We start from the raw sequence: 20,313 nt of genomic DNA, 5'->3' as shown, positions 1-20,313 counted from the left end.
TATCCGACTTGCCTGTGGCCGCCCAAGGCAATTGTACGAGCGGCAAAGCCAGAAGAGCGGAACGCGAAAGGGAAGGTGGCGGACAGTGCAGAGACAAAGGCAGTGAAAGAAGATGGAGGAGGGAGCAGGGCCATGTGGCAGGATGCCAGAGAGCATCCGCCCCTGCCCCCTGAAGGTCGCGGGGCGCCCTGATCTCCCCCATCTCCTCCGGCCAGCCGTGCTGCCCCCAACCTCCCCTATCCCTCCAGGCCAGTTGGGCTGCCCCTGACCTCCCCTATCTCTCCTGGCCAGTCACGCTGCCGCCGACCTCCTTGATCTCTCCCGGCCAGTCGCACTGGCCTCGACCTCCTTGATCTCCCCCGGCCAGGGCAGGGAGGTCGGGGCGGGGGAGATCAAGAAGGTCGGCGGCAGTGCAGCTCCCCATGAAGCAGCCGAGCGTCTGCAGAACGGCAGCTGACAGAGAAAATACCTTGGACCCTGAAAGGTATTTTCCGTATTATCTGACCATCCTTTGGTCCCATTTAGGTTGGATAATCGATACTCTACTGTATACAAAACCTTGTTTCTAAATTGTAAATGCTCTTGTTTTAAGTAAAAAGAGTTTCTTTGGATGTATTATTCTGGAGGAAAATAATTATTTAAAACCTACTCCTTTGAAGAATAACAATGTCGTTCACTTGCTTTCTATAGTTTCTGCTTCTGAGAAGGCTGAGGCTATGTCTAGACTGCAGGCTTTTTTCGGAAGAAGCTTTTCCGGAAGAGATCTGAAAAAGCTTCTTCCAAAAGAGAGCGTCCACACTGCCAAAGCTCATCAAAAAAGCAATCTGCTTTTTTGAAAGACAGCATCCCCACTGAATGGACACTATCTCACATTTAAGCTGTGATTACTATGGACGGAGTGGCCACCAGGGCACCTGTGCTTTTTCCTCTTTCTTCTTCTTTCAAAAGAACTCTCTCTCCCCCGTCCATAAACCAAAAGAGCTCTTTCGGAAGAAGGCTTCTTCCTCACAGAAAGATGTTTACCAATGTTGAAAAAACCCCTCTGTTCTTTCGATTTTCTTTCGAAAAAACGTGATTGCAGGATGGACGTAAGTGAAGTTTTTACGGAAAAAAAATGGTTTTCCGAAAAAAAACTTCTGTAGTGTAGACATAGCCTGAGAGTGGCACCAATTTACACCATTAGAGAGATCCCATGTTGAGCCTGAATGATTTTTGTACAGAAAAGTGCCAATGAAAAGAACTGGCCTCATGGGCAAACAAAGTAAGCAATATTTTCAGCTATTAATTTGGTGCAACAGCAGAACCATAAGGGAAAGAATACCTCACTATCAAACAACCTGTTTTTAACAGGACTGGAAGAGGAGACTAATTGTTTAAGGCTTCATTTTCTCCTCACTCTCTTGCCCTCCCCATTCCAGCATCTTGAACTTCCCAATTGTTTGGGTTGGGGATTCCACCATTCATAAGACTTTCTCAGCAATATTGAAACCATATAAACTCTACTCTTGAAGGATGTTTGGACACTGTTCTGGCTAACGTTGTTTCTCATACATGTAGGTGGCACTGCATAATTTCATGCATTGCTTTTCAGTATTCCATTCCAAGATTTCTGTTCAAATCTAGGGAAAATATTTTTCCTGTATAAATATGACTTAACCTTCAGATCTTGATAATTTAGGAGGAGTTTTGGTTTACCCATTGAAATATTCAGAATTAGCAAATAATATGACAGAATGTGGTATATTGCAGTGTATATAGGAGGGACTTGAAGTACTGTTTATGAAGGCTGTGCCATATGGCTCACTACAGGGTCCAGTTTTCAGCTTGTTGAAGCTAGAGTGGGAAGGAATGAATATATATATATATAGATAGATAGATAGATAGATAGATAGATTAGATAGATTTGCATGTGTATATAGATTTCTATGTGTAGAGTGCTATAGACATTTACCAACATTATGTATATAGCACTCTACACATGCAAATCTGTGAAAAAGTATTTTCATTGACAATAATTGAAATTTACAGATAAGCAAAGTAAAGAAAAATGCTACTCAAGAACCTGCTTGGTTTAAGGCTGTATACTTTGTATAGTTTGACATGTGATATTGACAGTTTGTGGTTTTAGAGACTATAAAAGTTTAATTTTTTAAATCTCAGCATTGACTATAATTAAATACAGGCAGTCCCCAGGTTACGTACAAGATAGGGACTGTAGGTGTGTTCTTAAGTTGAATCTGTATGTAAGTCGGAACTGGCGTCCAGATTCAGCTGCTGCTGAAACTGATCAGTTTCAACAGTGGCTGAATCTGGAGGCCAGTTCTGACTTACATACAGATTCAACTTAAGAACCCCAGGCATCCCCAAGTCAGCTGCTGCTGAAACTGATCAGCAGCTGATTCCAGGAAGCCCGGGGTAGGGGCTTCCTGTAGTCAGCCACTGGTCAGTTTCAGCAGCGGCTGACTTGGGGACACCTGGGGCAGAGCAGCTGGGGTGCTGCTGGGTTGGTCCAGTGGCGCCCAGAGCGGGGCTACGGGACCAACCGGCAGCGCCCCAGCTGCTGTACCACAGGCGTCCGGAGCAAAGCCGCGGAGCACGGGGGCAGCGGGACAGCCCAGACGCGCCGTGGCTATCCTGCTGCCCTTGGGCTCCGTGGCTTTGCTCTGCTTTGCTCCCCGTCCCCCTGGTCTGCAGACCAGGGGGACGGGGAGCAAAGCGGCGGAACACGCGGGCAGTGGACAGCCCAGACGCGTCTGGGCTGTCTGCTGGCCGCGTGCTCCGCGGCTTTGCTCTGCTCTGCTCTGCTCCCCGTCCCGCTGGTCTGCAGACCAGGGGGACCGGGAGCAGAGCAGAGCAGAGCAAAGCCGCGGAGCACGCGGCCAGCTGACAGCCCAGACGCGTCTGGGCTGTCCACTGCCCGCGTGTTCCACCGCTTTGCTTCCTCTCCCTGGTCTGCTGGAGACCAGGGAGAGGGAGGGCCCCGTTCGTAACTGCGGATCCGACGTAAGTCGGATCCGCGTAACTCGGGGACTGCTTGTAATTATCTGACCCCCTATTTTGTACCTCTTCCATATTTTTTGGCAACTTTGGAAATTGAAATAGATATAGGCAAAATGCTTAACAATAAACACTGATATTATCCATCAAAATTATTTAAAAATATCAAATTCTATCAGGCTACCCTATAACTTTTCCAAACTTGAAATGCTTGGGCTCAAATTTTCCATGTCAGGGGGTCTGCCTTGGGTAATTTTTTTAATTTCAGACAAATGATTGTACTATTTCTGAGAATGAGATGAGGGGAAAATAAGTTAGTTTGCTCACGTTAAAAAGTTTTGGTGGCCTTTTCTTTGAAAAGCTCTGAGACCTCATGTTTTGTGTCAGAGACTTTAAATGTGACTGGGAGGGGGGGGCGCTTTGTCAGGCAACCTTAATTTTGGCTTTTTAATTTTTTTTGAGTGTTTGACTTTTCAACCTTAATACTCTTAACATATTTCTTCCATGTTTTCACAATACAGTTCTGTCTAGTTATTGGCTAGATTGGGGAATTTCAAACATTATCACATTTTTGGGGGGAGGGAAGGATAGCTCAGTGTTTTGAGCATTGGCCTGCTAAACCCAGGGTTGTGAGTTCAGTCCTTGAGGCGGCCATTTAGAGATCTGGGGCAAATCTGTCAGGGATGGTACTTGGTCTTGCTGTGAGGGCAGGGGACTGGACTCAACCTCTCAAGGTCCCTTCCAGTTCTATGAGATAGGTGTATCTCCATATATTTACCCTGTACCACATCTCAATATAATGTTGTCTCATGGAGACCATTTACCCTGCAGTTCATGATCACATAATACTCCAGGGAAAATAAAGCATTTCATATATATAAAAGATTGTGTCTTTATCTCTTTTTAATGTTATTTTGTCCTTTTTTGCTTTTCATTTCAACCCTCCTCATCTCTTGTGAAACAAGTAGAGACAACATGATGTGACTAGCCGGACTTGTGAATACAGGGCATCCCTGCTATGTCACCCGGGTATACATCTGTTCTGCACTGAAGTCATTGATGCTTGTAGGAACTCATGGGTTGTAAGTCCTCCTCTTCCCCGCTCTTAAGTTGTGTGCCCTCTCCTATCCCCCCAAATGTAACCCAGCGGTGGGAAAAAAAATTCCCGCTTTAAGTTCTTTCACTATAAGTCCAAGTTTTTTTGAATATTTCTTGGACTTATAGCAAGGACGGCCTGTGCCAACAGTGGTCTGTGGGCCAAATTTGGCAAACTCCAGGGTAGATTATTGGTTAGTTTCTACCTAGTCTTCAACTGCAAAACCAGTTGGCTATATCTAGTGTGCGAATGATAGCCTTGTGTCTCATGATGTCATTGAGAAAATTAGCTGGCTAGGTTCTAGTTTTGTGACCCATTTTGATATAAGATTTAATAAAGCAGTCTGATTTTGATTATGACTCAGTGCACTCCTTTTCACTAGCAAGTCTTAATGGCACTCATTATTCTACTGAACTGCTTAGCAGTCATCTTTACTGGTGTTATGACTTTGCCCTTTCTCTCTTGGAGTTACTCTTGTTTAGACAGGCCTCTCAGCTGTAACCTGTTCACTTTCTAATTTTAGTAGAATTGTGAGAAGGCCCTTAGGTAGGTCTGCTTTTTGATAATTTTATTGCTCTTGTAATTATTATTTTATTTTGATCCCTGTATTTTGAGGAACTTACTTGCTGAACTTTTCATTAATTGTTTTTTGTGTCAGATGGACTCTTAATTCATTGTAGAAGCCCACTGAAATATATTAGGGATTTTGTATAATTTGAGCCTTTACCCATTTACAACAAGTATTGTTGAAACATGTTTTTAAAAAATATTGAATGATTTAAAATACTGCCTTTCAAAGCTTGTAATGACATCCGCTGCTGCCAATAATTCTCTTCCTGGTTTTTTGCTGAGAGATACTTGACTGTATAGCCAACCTTTTGTATTGAACCATTGGCTTAGAATATACTTATTTTTCTTCCACTTGAACTGTGTGCAGTGATCAGATTATGATCACAATGGTTACAAAAATTGTTTGAATTAGGTACAAATCTACCTAGTGTACTCTTCTGAAATCTATGCTAGCCTTAAGTCTGCCCACACTGCTTTGATTACAGAAGAATCCACTCTCATAACCTTTATTTTAGTTTGTCAGATTCAGTGTTGCATGTTTTTGTAGTATGGGGATTACTGAAAGAAATCTTGGAGTAATTGTAACAAACTGTGCTCTCATCAGCTAGTGAGTCTCTTCCTCAAGATGACCTTTAAGAAGACTAGCTTTAGAGTACTTTTGTCTATTGTAACATTTTCTGAAAACCTCTTCCTGTTGAGGGACTGCCTTTTGAAAGAACGTTCATCGTCTAAGTATTGTTGCCTTGGTTTGAAATGTTTCTAATTTTCCAGCTGCTTCATTTCTTTTATATCAGACACAAACTAGAAATGTAGTGGGTGAGGTGATGTCAGAGAGTGAATACTGCAGTGGGGAGGGAGGGACAGAACAGCTTCAATTTTATAGAAAAATACAAAATTAATCAGAAAAAAATCATCTTTCCTTCTACTCCTCCAGTCAGTGCAGAGTTATCCTCTATGTATATTTTCTAATTCTCTGGCCTGTTAATTGTTTGAAGTACAGTTTTACTCTGAAAAGTAACTGTAAAAATATTATTTTAAATTGTTTCTCAATTATTTCTGTAATAAATATGCTTTCTCAATACAAAGTAATCCTGTTAGAAATTCTAATGATTATTATATAGAACTAAAGAGCTAGATAAATTAATGGAGGTTAGGTCCATCAGTATTAGCCAGGATGGACAGGAATGGTGTCCCTAGCCGCTGTTTGTCAGAGGCTGGAAATGGATGGCAGGAGAGGGATCACTTCATGATTGGGTGAATCTGGCATTGGCCACTGTCGGCAGACAAGATACTGGGCTAGATGGACCTTTGATCTGACCCAGTGTGGTCCTTCTTATGTTCTTATGCTGTTATGTGACCTTATTCTGCAGCTGTGCTAATTTGCATGCTGAAGGGACTACTGATTGGTACTTATTTCTGACAATTAGGGATGTAAAAGATTAACCAGTAAGCTCCACCCTGAATGGGTGAGGCTTACTGGTTCCAGTTAACCTGTAGGGGCTGGAGCAAGTTTTCCGTCTGCCACAGGCACGGGGCTGCTTCAACCAAGTGGGGCCTGCCAGAGCAGCCCCTGTCAGTGGCGGCCCACTCTCCACTCTGGCTCCCAGGGAGCGTACTACAGAGCCCACAGTAGACCCGCCACTCTGTAGCTTTATTATGCAGAGTGCCATTATGCCATTATGCAGAGCCCATAGTGCATATAAACACTATGAATTGTTAGCAGTTAGGTTTCATGTACATTTCTAAATGAAGTTTTACATCCCTACCGACAACCTAATGTTCTAGTAACACTTTGTAGTTGTGATAGAAATGTAGCCGTGTTAGTCTGGTGTAGCTGAAACAAAATACAGGACTATGTAGCACTTTAAAGACTAACCAGATGGTTTATTAGATGATGAGCTTTCGTGGGCCAGACCCACTTCCTCAGATCAAATCTGAGGATTTGATCTGAGGATGTGGGTCTGGCCCATGAAAGCTCATCATCTAATAAACGATCTGGTTAGTCTTTAAAGTGCTACATAGTCCTGTACTTTGAAGTTGTGATATTGAAATATTCCAGATTGACAAATTTTTAGTTCTGAAATAGTCTAAATAGTTTTCTTTTAATACTCCCTTTCTCACAGCTTGGTGATCCATCCATTTTTCCTGCTGTCATCGTGGAACATATTCCTAGTGCAGACCTCCTACACAATTATTCTGGCTTAGCCTGTGTTGATGAATCCAGTGACATGATTACTGAGAACTCCCTGGATGTTGCGGAAGAGCAAATCATAGAAGATGATGATATCACCCTTACAGGTTTGTTACACAAATATTTCTGTACAATGTTATTGTGACAGAGGCTTACAGCAATACTTACAGTAAACAATACTGTAGTGAGCCTCAGACTGTGGGAAAACATGCAATCCATTTAACTGATCGGAGAAATACTAGTACAGTTGAAGGCTGACCATTGCAGAATGGTTAATACCATTCACTGTATGTCAAGCGCTCTTGTCTGCCTTAAAGCACTGAGTGAATCAGTAGTATGAAACTGAGCAGATTATTAAATTTAAGTAGAGGTTAGCTAACTTGGTATGTTCACATGACACTAGCTATTGTATAAATTGTTTATATGGCTCAGTGGAAAATACTACACTACTTGAGTTTTGTTTTAAATGCAGAGAGTACACAGCTCAGAGTTCCTCATAAACATTTCATTTTGGGTTTGTTGGGTGTTTGGAGGTTTTTTTCCTTTTGGAGGTACTACCAGAGAATTCACTTTATTAGGATTAAGGATGTTAAATATTGGTTAATTGAATAGTTGATTAAGCTCATGAATTCTTATTGGTTAGTCGACTATTCTATAGTCCCGAGGAGCCCCTGCTACTGTGCTGCTGCCTCTATACTAGAGGCAGCAGCTTGGGGTGTCAGGTGGGAGCTGGTCCGTGAGGGGAGCCAGTTTAAAAAACAGTTTTCCTTGCAGACCAGTGGCCTTTCGTCCCACACAGCTGCCTCAGCAGCACAGAGTAGCAGGGGGCTCATTGGGAGTGAGGCGGGAGCGCATTGGCTTCTGGCCCCACCCCTGGGGACTATAGAATAGTCGACTAATCGACTAAACCTGGAAGTAGAGGATTGATCTTTTCTTGGAGAGCCTATCCAATAGGAAGTAGTTCCTAAAATTTAACTTTTAAATCATTCAAAAGATTTCCATTTAAACATTGCAAAATTCTCATGAGATTTTATCAGAACAAGTACCGAATCAGCTTTCTACCACAATGATAATGAAATCACTATTGTCAAAACAAATTACATTCTTGCACAAGTACTGTCTTGCAAAACTGCTTTCATTAATGGTCTGTAAGCAACTGATTTATAATCCCTTGATTTTGCAATTTAAATGGCAAAGTTTCAGTGATTTCAAACTTTGCATGATGAGGTTAGTCAGACCCTCAAATTAAATGTTTCTTCCTGCTTTTCTCCTGGTTAGAGAGAGATTCCTTTTAAATTTCTGTTTATTTCCTCACTACTTATGACTATTCTTCTTATTCAAATGATGCAATCCAACTTTTTGTTTTTGCATTAGACAGAACACTAGTGCTCTACTCACACTTAACTGCAGACATTGTGGTTGTGAGGGCCTGCTCTTTCAAACTCTTTTTCATTGACTTCAGTGTGAGGTGGGACTGCCTGATCAGGGCCTGAGCTCAAGGGCACCAACAGACTTGCTGGGTCCCTGGGCAAGGTGAAGGGGGCTGGAGTAGCCATCCCTCAGCATTGCCTGGATTGCAATGGACAGGGATCTGGTGGCAATTTAAAGTGCTTGGGGGTCCAGCTACCTCAGTACTGGCAGCTAGGAGCCCTGGATCCTTTCCAATCACTAGACTCTAGGGAAGTTGCCTCTCCTTTGCCTCTCCCACTCCCTTCATCTTGCCTCTCCTCTTCCCCCGCACTGCCACTTGGAGCCCAAAATTGTTTTGGGTGGCAAAACTCTGAGGTTGTGTCTAGACTACAGGATTTTTTTGAAAAAACTTCCTCTGAATCTAGACTGCTGCCGCGTTCTTTCGAAAGTAAATCGAAAGAACGCAGCAGCTTTTTCGACCGTGAAAATCCTTGTTTTACAAGGAAGAGCGCCTTTTTTCAAAAGTGCTCTTTTGAAAAAAGGTGCTATGTAATGCAAACTGTGCTTTTCCGAAAGAGAGCATCCAGACTGCCTGGGTGCTCTTTTTCAAAAAAGTGGCTTGCTTTTTTGAAAGTACTGGTTGTAGTCTAGACACTCTTTTTTGAAAGAGGCTTGCAGACTAGACGTAGCCTTATTGATTTCAGTGAGGGAAAGATCAAGACTGGGGAGAAGTTAGACCATTTTCTTTGCGTGGAGGCATGCGTGTGTGTATGTAACACTCATCTGTGTTACTTTTTAAATTGGTTACTGAAGTCTATCATGACTGTGCTTTTGAGAACTAATTCCTGCCAAGTCACCAGGCAGTAGTAGTCAATTTGCCAATACAAGTAGGACCTCCCTGGTCCGGGACCTGAGTGGTTCCAAACAACTGAGTTTGCTGGACAAGTAGAAGTCAAGGCTACCCACCTGGTTGCAGGCTTGCTTGTGGCTAGGGCTGCATTCCCTACTGCCGCCCACTGCCTCCAGCCCCCCATCATGCTAGCCCTGCGCTCCCCACTGCACCAGCATTGGATGGGGCTGCTGTCCTGGCTGCCGGCTCCACTGTCTCCGCCGCAACTCGGGCTGCATTTCCTGCTGCCAGCCCCAACCAAGACTGTGCTTCCCACCATGCCACCAGCATGTCCTGGGCTGAATTTCTGAACCTGGACAGCTGGGGCTTTCTGGACCTGCTGGACCATGGATGTTGCTGGACCTGAGAATCCCAGATTTTAGAGTTTAAACCTGTAATAAAAATATGTTTTAAAATCTCTTTAGGCATTGCATATTTAAGTATATGTTGCACTGGTTCGCACGTTGATCTTGAGGTGTACAAACTAAGGGGTTTGTTATAATTTCAAAAGCTCAAATAGCCTAAGATTTAACTATGTCTCAGGACTACGTAAGGCAGTGGTAGTGGTGGGCAATGTGTGGCCCATCAAGCTTCTGTGTGTGGTCTGTTTACTTTTGCCCTCATGCAGGGCTGTCATATTCTTCTGGTTTCCATTTGCATCATTTCTTTCTTAGTGTTACTAAAGTGACATGCACGTAAAGCAAGGACACACGAACTGAGGTGCACATGAACTGATTTTGCACTCAACATTGACTTTGAGAGCCATGCCCTCTCTCTGAATCAAACCAGAGAGAGCTCCTACAATTCACTTGGCGTAGCCCACAAATTCTAGGTAAGCAAATGTAGCTAGCAAAAGTACCCTATCCCAGGATACCATCTTGGTTACAACAGTCTTGTGGCCCACTGAGATGGAAGGGCACTCTTGCAGCCTATTCACTAGCCTAGGTTGCCCGTCACTGATCTATGGCCTCTTTTGGAAGTTGTGATTGGGTGAAATTCTAGTTGTCTGCCCTAAAGTCTGAACTTAGTGAGGTGAACAGCAGCTTAATTTTGTGACCATAAAATCCTTATATTCACACCAAGTGCACTATTGTAATACATTTTGCAAAAAGTACGCCTTTCTGATATATATTTGAAAACTAATTACTAGGTGGTGCTTAAATTCCTGTGTGATGTATGTGCTGTGCTTTAATGACTTGTGGATATAAGCTGGTATTGTAACTAAAGTGTATTTAAGTCAGGCATGTCAGGGGGAGTTGGTAAACAGGTCTGTCTTTGACCCAGAAACATGAGAAACAAGGGGGCGGGGGGGGGGGGAAGAGACCATACTGCCTTCCTCAGAACTTGAATACCTTTTACTTTGAAGGAGGTGGGTAGCCATCAGACGAAATCATATATATGATTTACTGCTCTATAAAGGTGGAGGAGGAACATCAAGTAATAAGCATTTGAATCAACTGACTATATACAGTTTTACTGTATTATCAAAGGGCATAGACTGATATCTTCTCTGAAATATTGTGAAAATGTATGTATTAATACTGTGCAGAAATATGGATGCTTAATGACATTATACTTTATAAGTCTTTAGCCAAACCAGGGAAAAACATGCTTCCTCATACAGGTGAGAGAAGGCAGCTATTTATCTGTCTCTTGTATAAATTTAAGCATGGTGGAATCAAAACAAGGGAAGCTAACAGAAATGGAAAAATAGAATATTGTCATCCTGCCTCTTGGAACAAAGTAGGGATGTTAAATATTGGTTAATTGAATAGTTGATTAACCTTATGAATTCTTATTGGTTAATCGACTATTCTCTAGTACCCGGAGGTGGGGCTGGCAGTCTGTGTTTGAGGAGCCCCCTGCTACTCCATGCTGCTGCTTCTATATCAGAAGCAGCAGCGTGGGGTGCCAGGCAGGAGCTGGTCTGTGAGGGGAGCCAGTTTAAAAACCAACTCCCCTCGTGGACCAGCTGCCTGTCACCCTGCACTACTGCCTTTGGTACCAAGCAGCCCCTATCTGTTGGGGGTGGGAGTCTGAATTCCCAGACCTGGCGTGAGCTGGAACTGAGCCGAGCTGCCTGCCTGCCTGGCTCCTAATACACTTTAAATGCAGAGCAGCGGCGGGGGGTAGATCCTGGACCTGGTACAAGCCACGACTTGTCAGCCTGCTAAAAAATTTACTGGGGGAGGAAGGTGGAAATGCGTGTAGTCTATAGCATTAACCAATAAGCTTTTACTTATTGGTTAATCAACTATATTATTATATCCCTAGAACAAAGTCATTGAACTTTGAAAGATGTAAGAAAAATATAGAAGCTATGAAAACTTTTTAAAGACACCATAATAGAGGTTCAACTTAAATTATATCCAAAATTATAAAATATATTAAGAGAACTGTAAAAGTGCCACTGTGACTGAATAACAAAGTAAAAAAAACTACGTGAGCCAAAAACCACTCGTTAAAAAGTGGGAGTTAAATCCTAGTGAGGAAAATAGAAAAGAGCATAAACTCTGGCAAGTGAAGTATAAAAATATAATTAGGAACGCCAAAAAAGAATTTGAAGAAAAGATAAAGACTCAAAAAGTAACATATAACATTGTTTCAGTACATTGGAAGCAGGAAGTCTGCTAGACAACCAGTGTGGCCACTGCAAATTAAGATGCTAAAAGAGCACTCAAGGACAATATGATAATTGAGGAGAAACTTTTTTTTTTTGCATCGGCTGAGGATGTGAGGGAGATTCACAAACCTGAGACATTCTTTTTAGGTGACAGATCTGAGGAACTGTTCAAGAATGAGGTGGTTTTGGGACAAATTGATAGCATAAACAATACTAACTCCCCAGGAGCAGGTGGTATTCACCCAATACTTCTGAAAGAACTCAAATTGCAGAACTACTAATTGTAGTATGAAACCTATCATTTGAATCAACTTCTGTACAAAATGACTAAAGGATATCTAATGTGACACCAATTTTTTAAAAAGGGTTCCAAAGGTGATCTCGGTAATTACTGGTCACTAAGCCTGACTTTAGTGCACAGCAGACTGAAATTATAGTAAAGAACAGAATTGTCAGACACATAGATGAACATAATGTGTTGGGGAAAAGTCATGCCTCACCCATCTGCTAGAATTCTTTGAGGGGTCAACAGGCTTGTGGACAAGGGAGAACCAGTGGATATAGTGTACTTAGATTTTCAAAAAGGCTTTGACAGGGTCCCTCACCAGAGGCTGTTATGGTGTAAGAGGGAAGGTCCTCTCATGGATTGGTAACTGGTTAAAAGATAGGAAACAAAGAGTAGGAATAAATGGTCAGGTTTCAGAATGGAGAAAAGTAAATTGTGGTGTCCCCCATGGGTCTGTCCTATTCAAGTTATTAATAAATTATCTGGAAAAGGGGGTAAACAGTATGGTGGTAAAATCTGCAGATACGAAACTACTCTACTCAAGACAGTTAAATTTAAAATAGAATACAAAGAGCTATGAAGGGATCTCACAAAACTGGGTGACTGAGCAACAAAATGGCAGATGAATTTAAATGTTGATAAATGAAAAGTGATACACATTGGAAAACATCTCACCTATACAGGCAGTCCCCGACTTACGCGGATCCGACTTACGAACGGGGCTTTCTCGCCCCGGAGGTCGAGGTGGCGGATTGCTGCCTGCGAGCTCTGGGGCGAGAAAGCCCCGTTCGTAAGCTGCTCCCCGTGTCCCTGGTCTGCTGGGGGGGGGGAGGGCGCAGCTAGTGTCCCCCTCCCCCCAGCAGACCAGGCTTTTGTTGTGGACCCTGGGGCAGAGCAGCTGGGGCGCTGCCGATTGGTCCTGCAGCGCCGCTCTGGGCACTACTGGACCAACCCGGCAGCACCCCAGCTGCTCTGCCCCAGGTCCTGATTCAGCCGCTGCTGGTCAGTTTCAGCAGTGGCTGAATCAGGACACCTGGGGCAGAGCAGCTGGGGTGCTGCTGGGTTGGTCCAGTAGCGCCGAGGAGCGGTGCTACTGGAGCAACCCAGCAGCACCCCAGCTGCTCTGCCCCAGGCGTCCCCAAGTCAGCCGCTGCTGAAACTGACCAGCGCTGACTACAGGAAGCCCGAGGCAGAGTTGCTCTGCCCCAGGCTTCCTGGAATCAGCCGCTGATCAGTTTCAGCAGCAGCTGACTTGGGGATGCTTGGGGTTCTTAAGTTGAATCTGTATGTAAGTCAGAACTGGTGGTCAGTTTCAGCAGCGGCTGAATCTGGACGCCAGTTCCGACTTACATACAGATTCAACTTAAGAACAAACCTACAGTCCCTATATTGTACGTAACCCAGGTACTGCCTGTACATACAATATGGTGGTGTCTAAATTAGCTGTTATCGAGTGATTGTGGATAGTTCTCTGAAAACATCCAGTGAATTTGCAGAAGTAGTCAAAAAAGCAAATGGAATGTTAGGAATAATTTTAAAAGGGAGAGCTAATAAAAGAGACTATCTTATTGCCTCTGTATAAATCCATAGTGTGCCTATATCTTGAATACTGCGTGCAGATGTGCTTGCCTCTTCTCAAAAAAGATATAGTGGAGTTGGAAAAGGTTTTGAAAGCGTAATAAAATGATTAGGAGTATGGAAAGGCTTCCATATGAGGGAGAGATTAATAAGATTGGAGCTTTTTCATCTTGGAAAAAAAGTGGGATAGGATAGAGGTTATAAGATTATGACTGGTGTGAAGAAAGTAAATTAGAAATTGTCATTTATTCCCTCTGATAATACAAGAACTGGGGATTATCACACACAATTAATAGGCAACAGATGTAAAACAAACAAAGGAAATATTTCTTCCACACAGTGCATAGACTCTTTGCCAGAGAGTATTATGAAGGCCAAGAATTTAACAAGGTTAAAAAAATAACTATATAAATTCATGGAGGATAGGTCCATCAATGGATATTAGCCAGGGGATAGTGTCTGCAGTCTCTGTCAGAAGTTGGGAATGAGCGATAGGGGATGGATCACTGGATGATTATCTGTTCTATTTATTCCTGCTGGGGTAACTGGCATTGCCCAATATTGGAAAACAGGATACTTGGCTATATGGACATTTGATCAGAGCCAGTGTGACACATCTTATGCCCATCTTTGGCATCCCTTACTAGACAGACTATAGGGAACTAAACTCTTGCAAGCTGATAAAGATGAGTCCTTCAACAAAGGGGGGGGGGGCAGTTGGATGTTGTTAAACGTGTTTTATTTTTACTGTATACAAACTTGGTGCTGTGTTTAAATGGAAAGGTGTATTTACTTCAGTTAATAAGCAGCAACGTGTTTTTGCCTCTTTAGAGCAACAAATATATCTTATTATTTCTCTGATCTGTCCAGGAGAGGGTTAGCTAGAGAAGAGCACGTGGGAAAATTTGGGACTGAGTGTCTGGAGGGGATCACCTTGCAGGTTGTAACTAAGGCTGGTGAAAGCCTCTCTGGGGCTCTAGACAGACTGCTAGAGTCAAGCTGTTGAACGAGGACTGTCTAGCACACAAACACTTCACAGTATGATCTGCATGCTTGTGGGCTGCTTGTGAGCAGCCTAGCTATGAGTTACACATTCAAAGAATTATAAGGCACCTAAGAGTTGGAGGGCAAGTAGTGGCACAAACTCCTCACTGGTCTGGACTACCCCTTGAGCCACATGACATCTTGGCCGTGTTTTTAAATTCGGGAATTTGCGCTCTTTAGTTCACCAGAGAAAGAAGTTCACTTTTTGTTAAGTATATGGTGCAGAATACAAAGTATACTCTAATTCTCAGAGCTTATGACCATGGGAGTATTTACTGCACATACTTCAAAACTGTAGTTACAAATGTAGTTATATGGAACTATATGATGATATTTCTAACATGCATTTTCTCCCCTTCTAAACAGTGTGTAGTAGCTAACTGTGGATATGACATGCTGGTTTAAAAAATGCATAGGAACAAATATCCAGTAAAAGCTTTAGCCCGGGCTTCATCTTGCTATAAATTATTTGTTTTGTTTTGCTTGCAGTTGAAACATCTTGTCATAATGGAGATGAAACCATGGAAACAATTGAAGCTGCTGAGGCACTTCTCAATATGGACTCCCCTGATCCTATGTTAGATGAAAAAAGAATAAGTGAGTTTAACAGTTGTAAATCAAATTTATGTTCATCTTGTTTATAAGAAAAATTTTGAAAAAACTCAGTATATTGAGAATTTTCCTGTCAGTTTTATCCCATCCCAAACCATCCGTGGAGACTTGAATTACTGTAATATATTTTATGTACATTATTTAGGTTCTACTTTGACCTGTTGAAATATTTCCCATATAATTGGAAGTGTTTTAAACTTTTATTTAATTCTGTAAAAGCATTGATAATGTCTTCGCTTTTTTCCCTTAAGCCAATATGTTTGGTACATCTGAAGATGAAATTATTGTTGCTCCTGTTACCCACGTGTCTGTCACACTTGATGGGATCCCTGAGGTGGTGGAGGTTCACCAAGTACAAGATTCTTATGCTGAATCATCCGACACTCCAGAAGCTGAGCAACCTAAGAAGAAGAAAGGTAAGATGTTCATAGGAGAGTCAACATGCTTAGTGATATGCTTTCTTCACTTTGTAATGTTACTCAGTGGATGCAAATGGGTTGACACTGCTTCTGGAACAGCATGGAAGGCAGGTAATAGGGGTGTATATGACCTTGTTGTCAGGGAAAAGGGGAATGAAAATGAAAGAACTGGCTCAGATCGACAGAGAATCCAGCAAGACCGAGTGTTACCCCAACAACTGAACAGACACCTGCCAGGATGTAGGGCTTAGGAACTGAGCTGGAGAACAAAGTCTCAGGTGTGTGAAGTAGGGGATCAGGAGGTCAGACCTGGGAAGACAAAGGAAACAGAAAGAGAAAGCCAGAGATGGAGTCCATCACAGATTGGCTGGCTGATTGTGGCAGTGGTTTGACTATCAGGAACTATGGCTTAATTGGTGCTTATGTGAGCTAACTTAACAACTGTGGGATTCAGTGTGCTATTGTAATAAATGGTTACTTTGTTTTGAAAAGCTTGCCTGTGTCACTGTAAATACTCACTGAGAGCATTGGGCCCTGAAGGGATAGAGTAAAAGCCTCCCATAGGACTGACTCTTAGTTGGCTGGATTCACTATAGGGCTTCACAAAGAGAGACAGGGATCGTGGATGTAAAAGACCCAGTTTGGAAGTTGTGGAGGCCATAGGCAAGGGTGACCGTTAGTGGAGGCTAAGAGGGTCAGTAGCCCCTTTTAAAGTTTGAACCTTGGCCTGGATTTCATACTTCAAAAAGTAAAGCACATAGCCTAGCTCCTGAGGCAGTTCTTAACTGAAAGGCTTTGCCTTTGGGGCAGGGAGTTAGTTTATAAACAGAGGGAGACAGGACGATTATGATAACAAAAGGCTTGTCATTCAAGTAATTGAAGGATCATTAGATCATCATGAAAACATTGCTTGCTGAGTACTCCACTTAAAAGATGGGCAGAGAAGGGAAAGAGTAGGAATAAATGGTGCTGCAGGTGTCTGTATTTGGACCCCTGCTATTAAACTTCTCATAAATGTTCTTGAAAAGGGGTAAACACTGAAGTTGCAAAATATGCAATGATACAAAATTATTCAAAATAGTTAAGTCCAAAGCTGACTGCAGAGAGTTACGAAGGGATCTCACAAAACTAGGTGATAGGGCAACACAAAGTCAGATGATATTATGTGTTGATAAATGCAAAGTATTGTACATAGAAAAATATAATCCCAAATATAATCCCAACTATACATACAAAAATGATAGGGTCTAAATAGCTATTACCACTCAAGAAAGAAATCTTGGTATCACTGTGGATAGTTCCCTGAAACATCTGCTCAGTGTGCAGTGACAGTCTTAATAACTAACACATCAGGAATCATTAGGAAAGGAATAGAACATAAGAAAGAAAATATCATATTGGCTCTATGTAAAATCACGGTGTTCCCTCATCTTGAATACTGCATACAAGTTATGCCATCTAAAAAAATATATTGGATTTGGAAAATGTATAGAAAGGGCAACAGAAATGATTAGGGGTAAAGAACAGCTTCCATATGAGGAGAGGTTCGAAGATTTACCCAACATTACTCGGATCCTTAACTCAAATAAGTTTTATTTTTCTTCATTTAAATCATTGTTCTGGGGTGGCATTGGGGGTGAGCGGTTCAACCCTGAGTCCTCTCACCACAGCAGCTTGGGGCCAAGTGAGTAGCTCCTGTCCATGGCCATTACAGCTACAGCAGGCACAGCTGGGGAAGGAATTCACTATCTCTTGGCTGGGGGACAGACACACACAGACACAAACAGACAAACTCTAAAACAGTGGTCCCAAACCATTTGAGGTTGCCGGGCGCCAGGGGGCATGGCCGTTCGCCCACCGGGCGCATGCCCGGGGGTGGGGCCCCCACATAGCCATGCGCCTGGGGCCGGTGCCCCCTCCAAGGGACCTGCGTCCGGGGCTGGCGCCCCCCCCAAGCCATGCGCGCCCGGGGTCGGCGTCCCCTCCAAGCGCCGCACGCCCAGAGCCGGCGCCCCCCGCAAGCACCGTGTGCCCGGGACTGGCGCTCCCCCCCCCCCCAAGCGCCGCGCGCCCGAGGCCGGCGCCCCCTGCAAGAGCCGCACGGGCGGCCAATCCGCGGCGCTCCCGGGGCCGGCACTCACCGTGCGCAATGCGCCCGGGCCGGCTCCGGCACCATGCATGCGCCGCGTGCTCGGGGCCAGGTCAGCCCCGAGCTCTTGGTGGGCGCACACAAATGCCCCCGCGGGCGCCATGGTGCCCACAGGCACCGTGTTGGGGACCACTGCTCTAAAATATATTGTAGGAAGGGATTCTTTTCAAAATAACCCAATTTTTTTTCCTCGAAATACGCTATTTTGGAAAAGCGGCCGGCCGCCATTATGCAAATGAAGCACGGGAAATTCAAATCTGTGCTTCATTTGCAATTTCGTTTGTCTGCATTTGCATTCCTCTCTCGAAGAAGGAATGCAATGTAGACATACCCTTGTTTTGAAATATAACTGGCTCGCTATTCCCATAAACCTCATTCCATGAGGAGTAAGGGATGTTTCGGAATAGCAGGTTATTTCAAAATTTGTACGAAATAAGCTATTTCGAAATAAGATACACAATTTGTGTAGCTCAAATTGCATATCTTATTTCGAGCTATGGTGCAGTGTAGATGAACCCGTAGAGGCCAAACCAAAAACGGAGCCTTATAGTGCTAAGCACTGTGCATATGCATTGTTTTCATGGTACACAGGCAAGGCAAACTCTGTGGGAAAGGGTGAGAGGGCAAATAGAGGGACTATGAAATGACTTGCCCAAAGGTCATGCATGTTGTCAGTAGTAAAGCTGGGAATAGAACCATGATTTTCAGAGTACCAGGTCATTAGTTCATCCACTGGACTATGCTACTTCTCAACAGAACAGAAATAAATATGTAAAATAAAACCTTCATTGTGTTTAGACATTGCCAAAGTGGCAGTGAGTAGTTTTATTTGCCTAGTATTTGCCAGAAAAATAAGTCTTGAGGGTTCAGGACCAAAGCACAATGCTGTAACAAGTGACATTTAAATGAATGGGGAGCAATAGAGGGACATATTCTGTATTTTGTTAAGAAATAAATATGTGTGATTTTCATTTTTGACCCTACTCAAATAACTGATCTCTCATTTATCAAAGAAATGCTCTTCATTCTTGTAAGAGCTTTACATATTTATTTCCTCCCTTCTACTCTTCACCCAGGATTTGAAACATAGCCACCATCTTTTGGCTAAAAAAAAGGATGTGGTACTTTTTCAGAATCTATTTATGTCACTCCCCGTTTGGCTGGAGGTGGCACAGCTGGGCAATGAAAGAAAGCTGCTTCTACCCTCCTTTTTGTATTTCTAGCTACTGCAGGGAAAATACATGAAAAATTAGCACTGAAAATGAATGGTTTCCCTCATATGGCAGTGCAGGCCACTTCTATCAATGGAGCTTTCTTCTCATATATTAAAGAGCTAACTAAAGAATCTTGTTTTGTCTGTAAATTAAGTTTTAGTGCTAGCAAGACAAGACATGCTGTGTATTTTAGCTTTTTAATTGAAAAAATGCAGTAAGATGAATAAACTAGTATTAATAACCCTTAGGTGCCCTAACAATATACAGATTTCAAAGCAAAAATAAATAGTTTATACATCTAGCTTTGAAAAACTAGGTACAGTCTTTGGAATAAGAATCGTTACAGTGCTCAGTGCTATGCTGAATGCTCTCAATAACTGTTAGCTTCAGTGAGCCTTCAGAGTGCTTAGCACATTACAAGAATGGGCCATTAAGAAGCAATATATGTGTTGAGATGGGAAGGAAATATTTTAAAAAATTAATGAGTTAATGTTATTTTCCACATCATATTTTTATGTTGAAATTTACCTAATAGTGGTTTCATTTCAGGGAAGAAGACCAAATCATCTCGTCCTGAATCCCCTACTACAACTCCAAACATATCAGTGAAAAAGAAGAATAAAGATGGAAAGGGTAAGTGAGTAGTGGTTTGAATGGAATGCTTGCAGGGAGCCGACAGCCATGCTAGGTCCCTGGGCAAGGTGCGTGTGTGGGGGAGGGTGGCTCCATGGTCCCAGAATGGTGGGACCTCAGGCAAAAAAGCCAAGGCCAGGAAGCCGGCCCTCAGCATCACCTTGAGCATGCCACACCTCCCCCCCCCCCAGCCCTTGGAGCTGTCTGGAGGTTGTCGTGCAGCACTCTGGAAGCGATTTAAAGGGCCCAAGGCTCCAGGTACTTTAGAATCACCAGGCCCACTTTGCCCACCACGCCCCGCTCAGCAGGCCTGAATGCTTGTCTTCAGTGTTTTAAATTGAAAACTAAATCTTCTGGGTAATGTAAGAACTAAGCCTAACAGTTTTCTCTGTATGCAGATACAGATCTTGTGTTACCACATGCTCAGAAGACATGGTTGCCACCTTCTTTTAAATCAGGAGAAAAAAGTGCAGGAAATCCCTTTGAAAGATACTCAGTTACTGGGAGGAATAATCCATTCTTAAGCTTATTAACAGGGGATCGTAAGACCCCCTCACAAGGTTGCTCTGTTTCAGATCATCTAGAGGGATGCTTTGCATTGT

At 43.1% G+C, this 20,313-nt stretch overlaps 1 protein-coding gene across 10 annotated transcripts in view; it reads left to right on the top strand.

The window, feature by feature from the left end:
• Window positions 1-20,313, top strand: part of ELF1 (E74 like ETS transcription factor 1) — a 129,760-nt gene that overhangs the window by 89,743 nt on the left and 19,704 nt on the right. For all 10 annotated transcript variants that reach the window (XM_075918946.1, XM_075918942.1, XM_075918943.1 and 7 more), the window contains exons 3-6: window positions 6,787-6,961; window positions 15,174-15,281; window positions 15,548-15,712; window positions 19,628-19,711. In XM_075918946.1, the coding sequence (XP_075775061.1) occupies window positions 6,787-6,961; window positions 15,174-15,281; window positions 15,548-15,712; window positions 19,628-19,711 (532 nt within the window). The remainder of the gene's footprint in view (window positions 1-6,786; window positions 6,962-15,173; window positions 15,282-15,547; window positions 15,713-19,627; window positions 19,712-20,313) is intronic.

The sequence above is a fragment of the Pelodiscus sinensis genome, chromosome 1 (assembly GCF_049634645.1).
Source record: "Pelodiscus sinensis isolate JC-2024 chromosome 1, ASM4963464v1, whole genome shotgun sequence".
In the NCBI taxonomy this organism is placed as follows: Eukaryota; Metazoa; Chordata; order Testudines; family Trionychidae; genus Pelodiscus; species Pelodiscus sinensis.
Note: the sequence above shows the minus strand (reverse complement) of the source record. Positions and strands in the feature narration are given on the sequence as shown.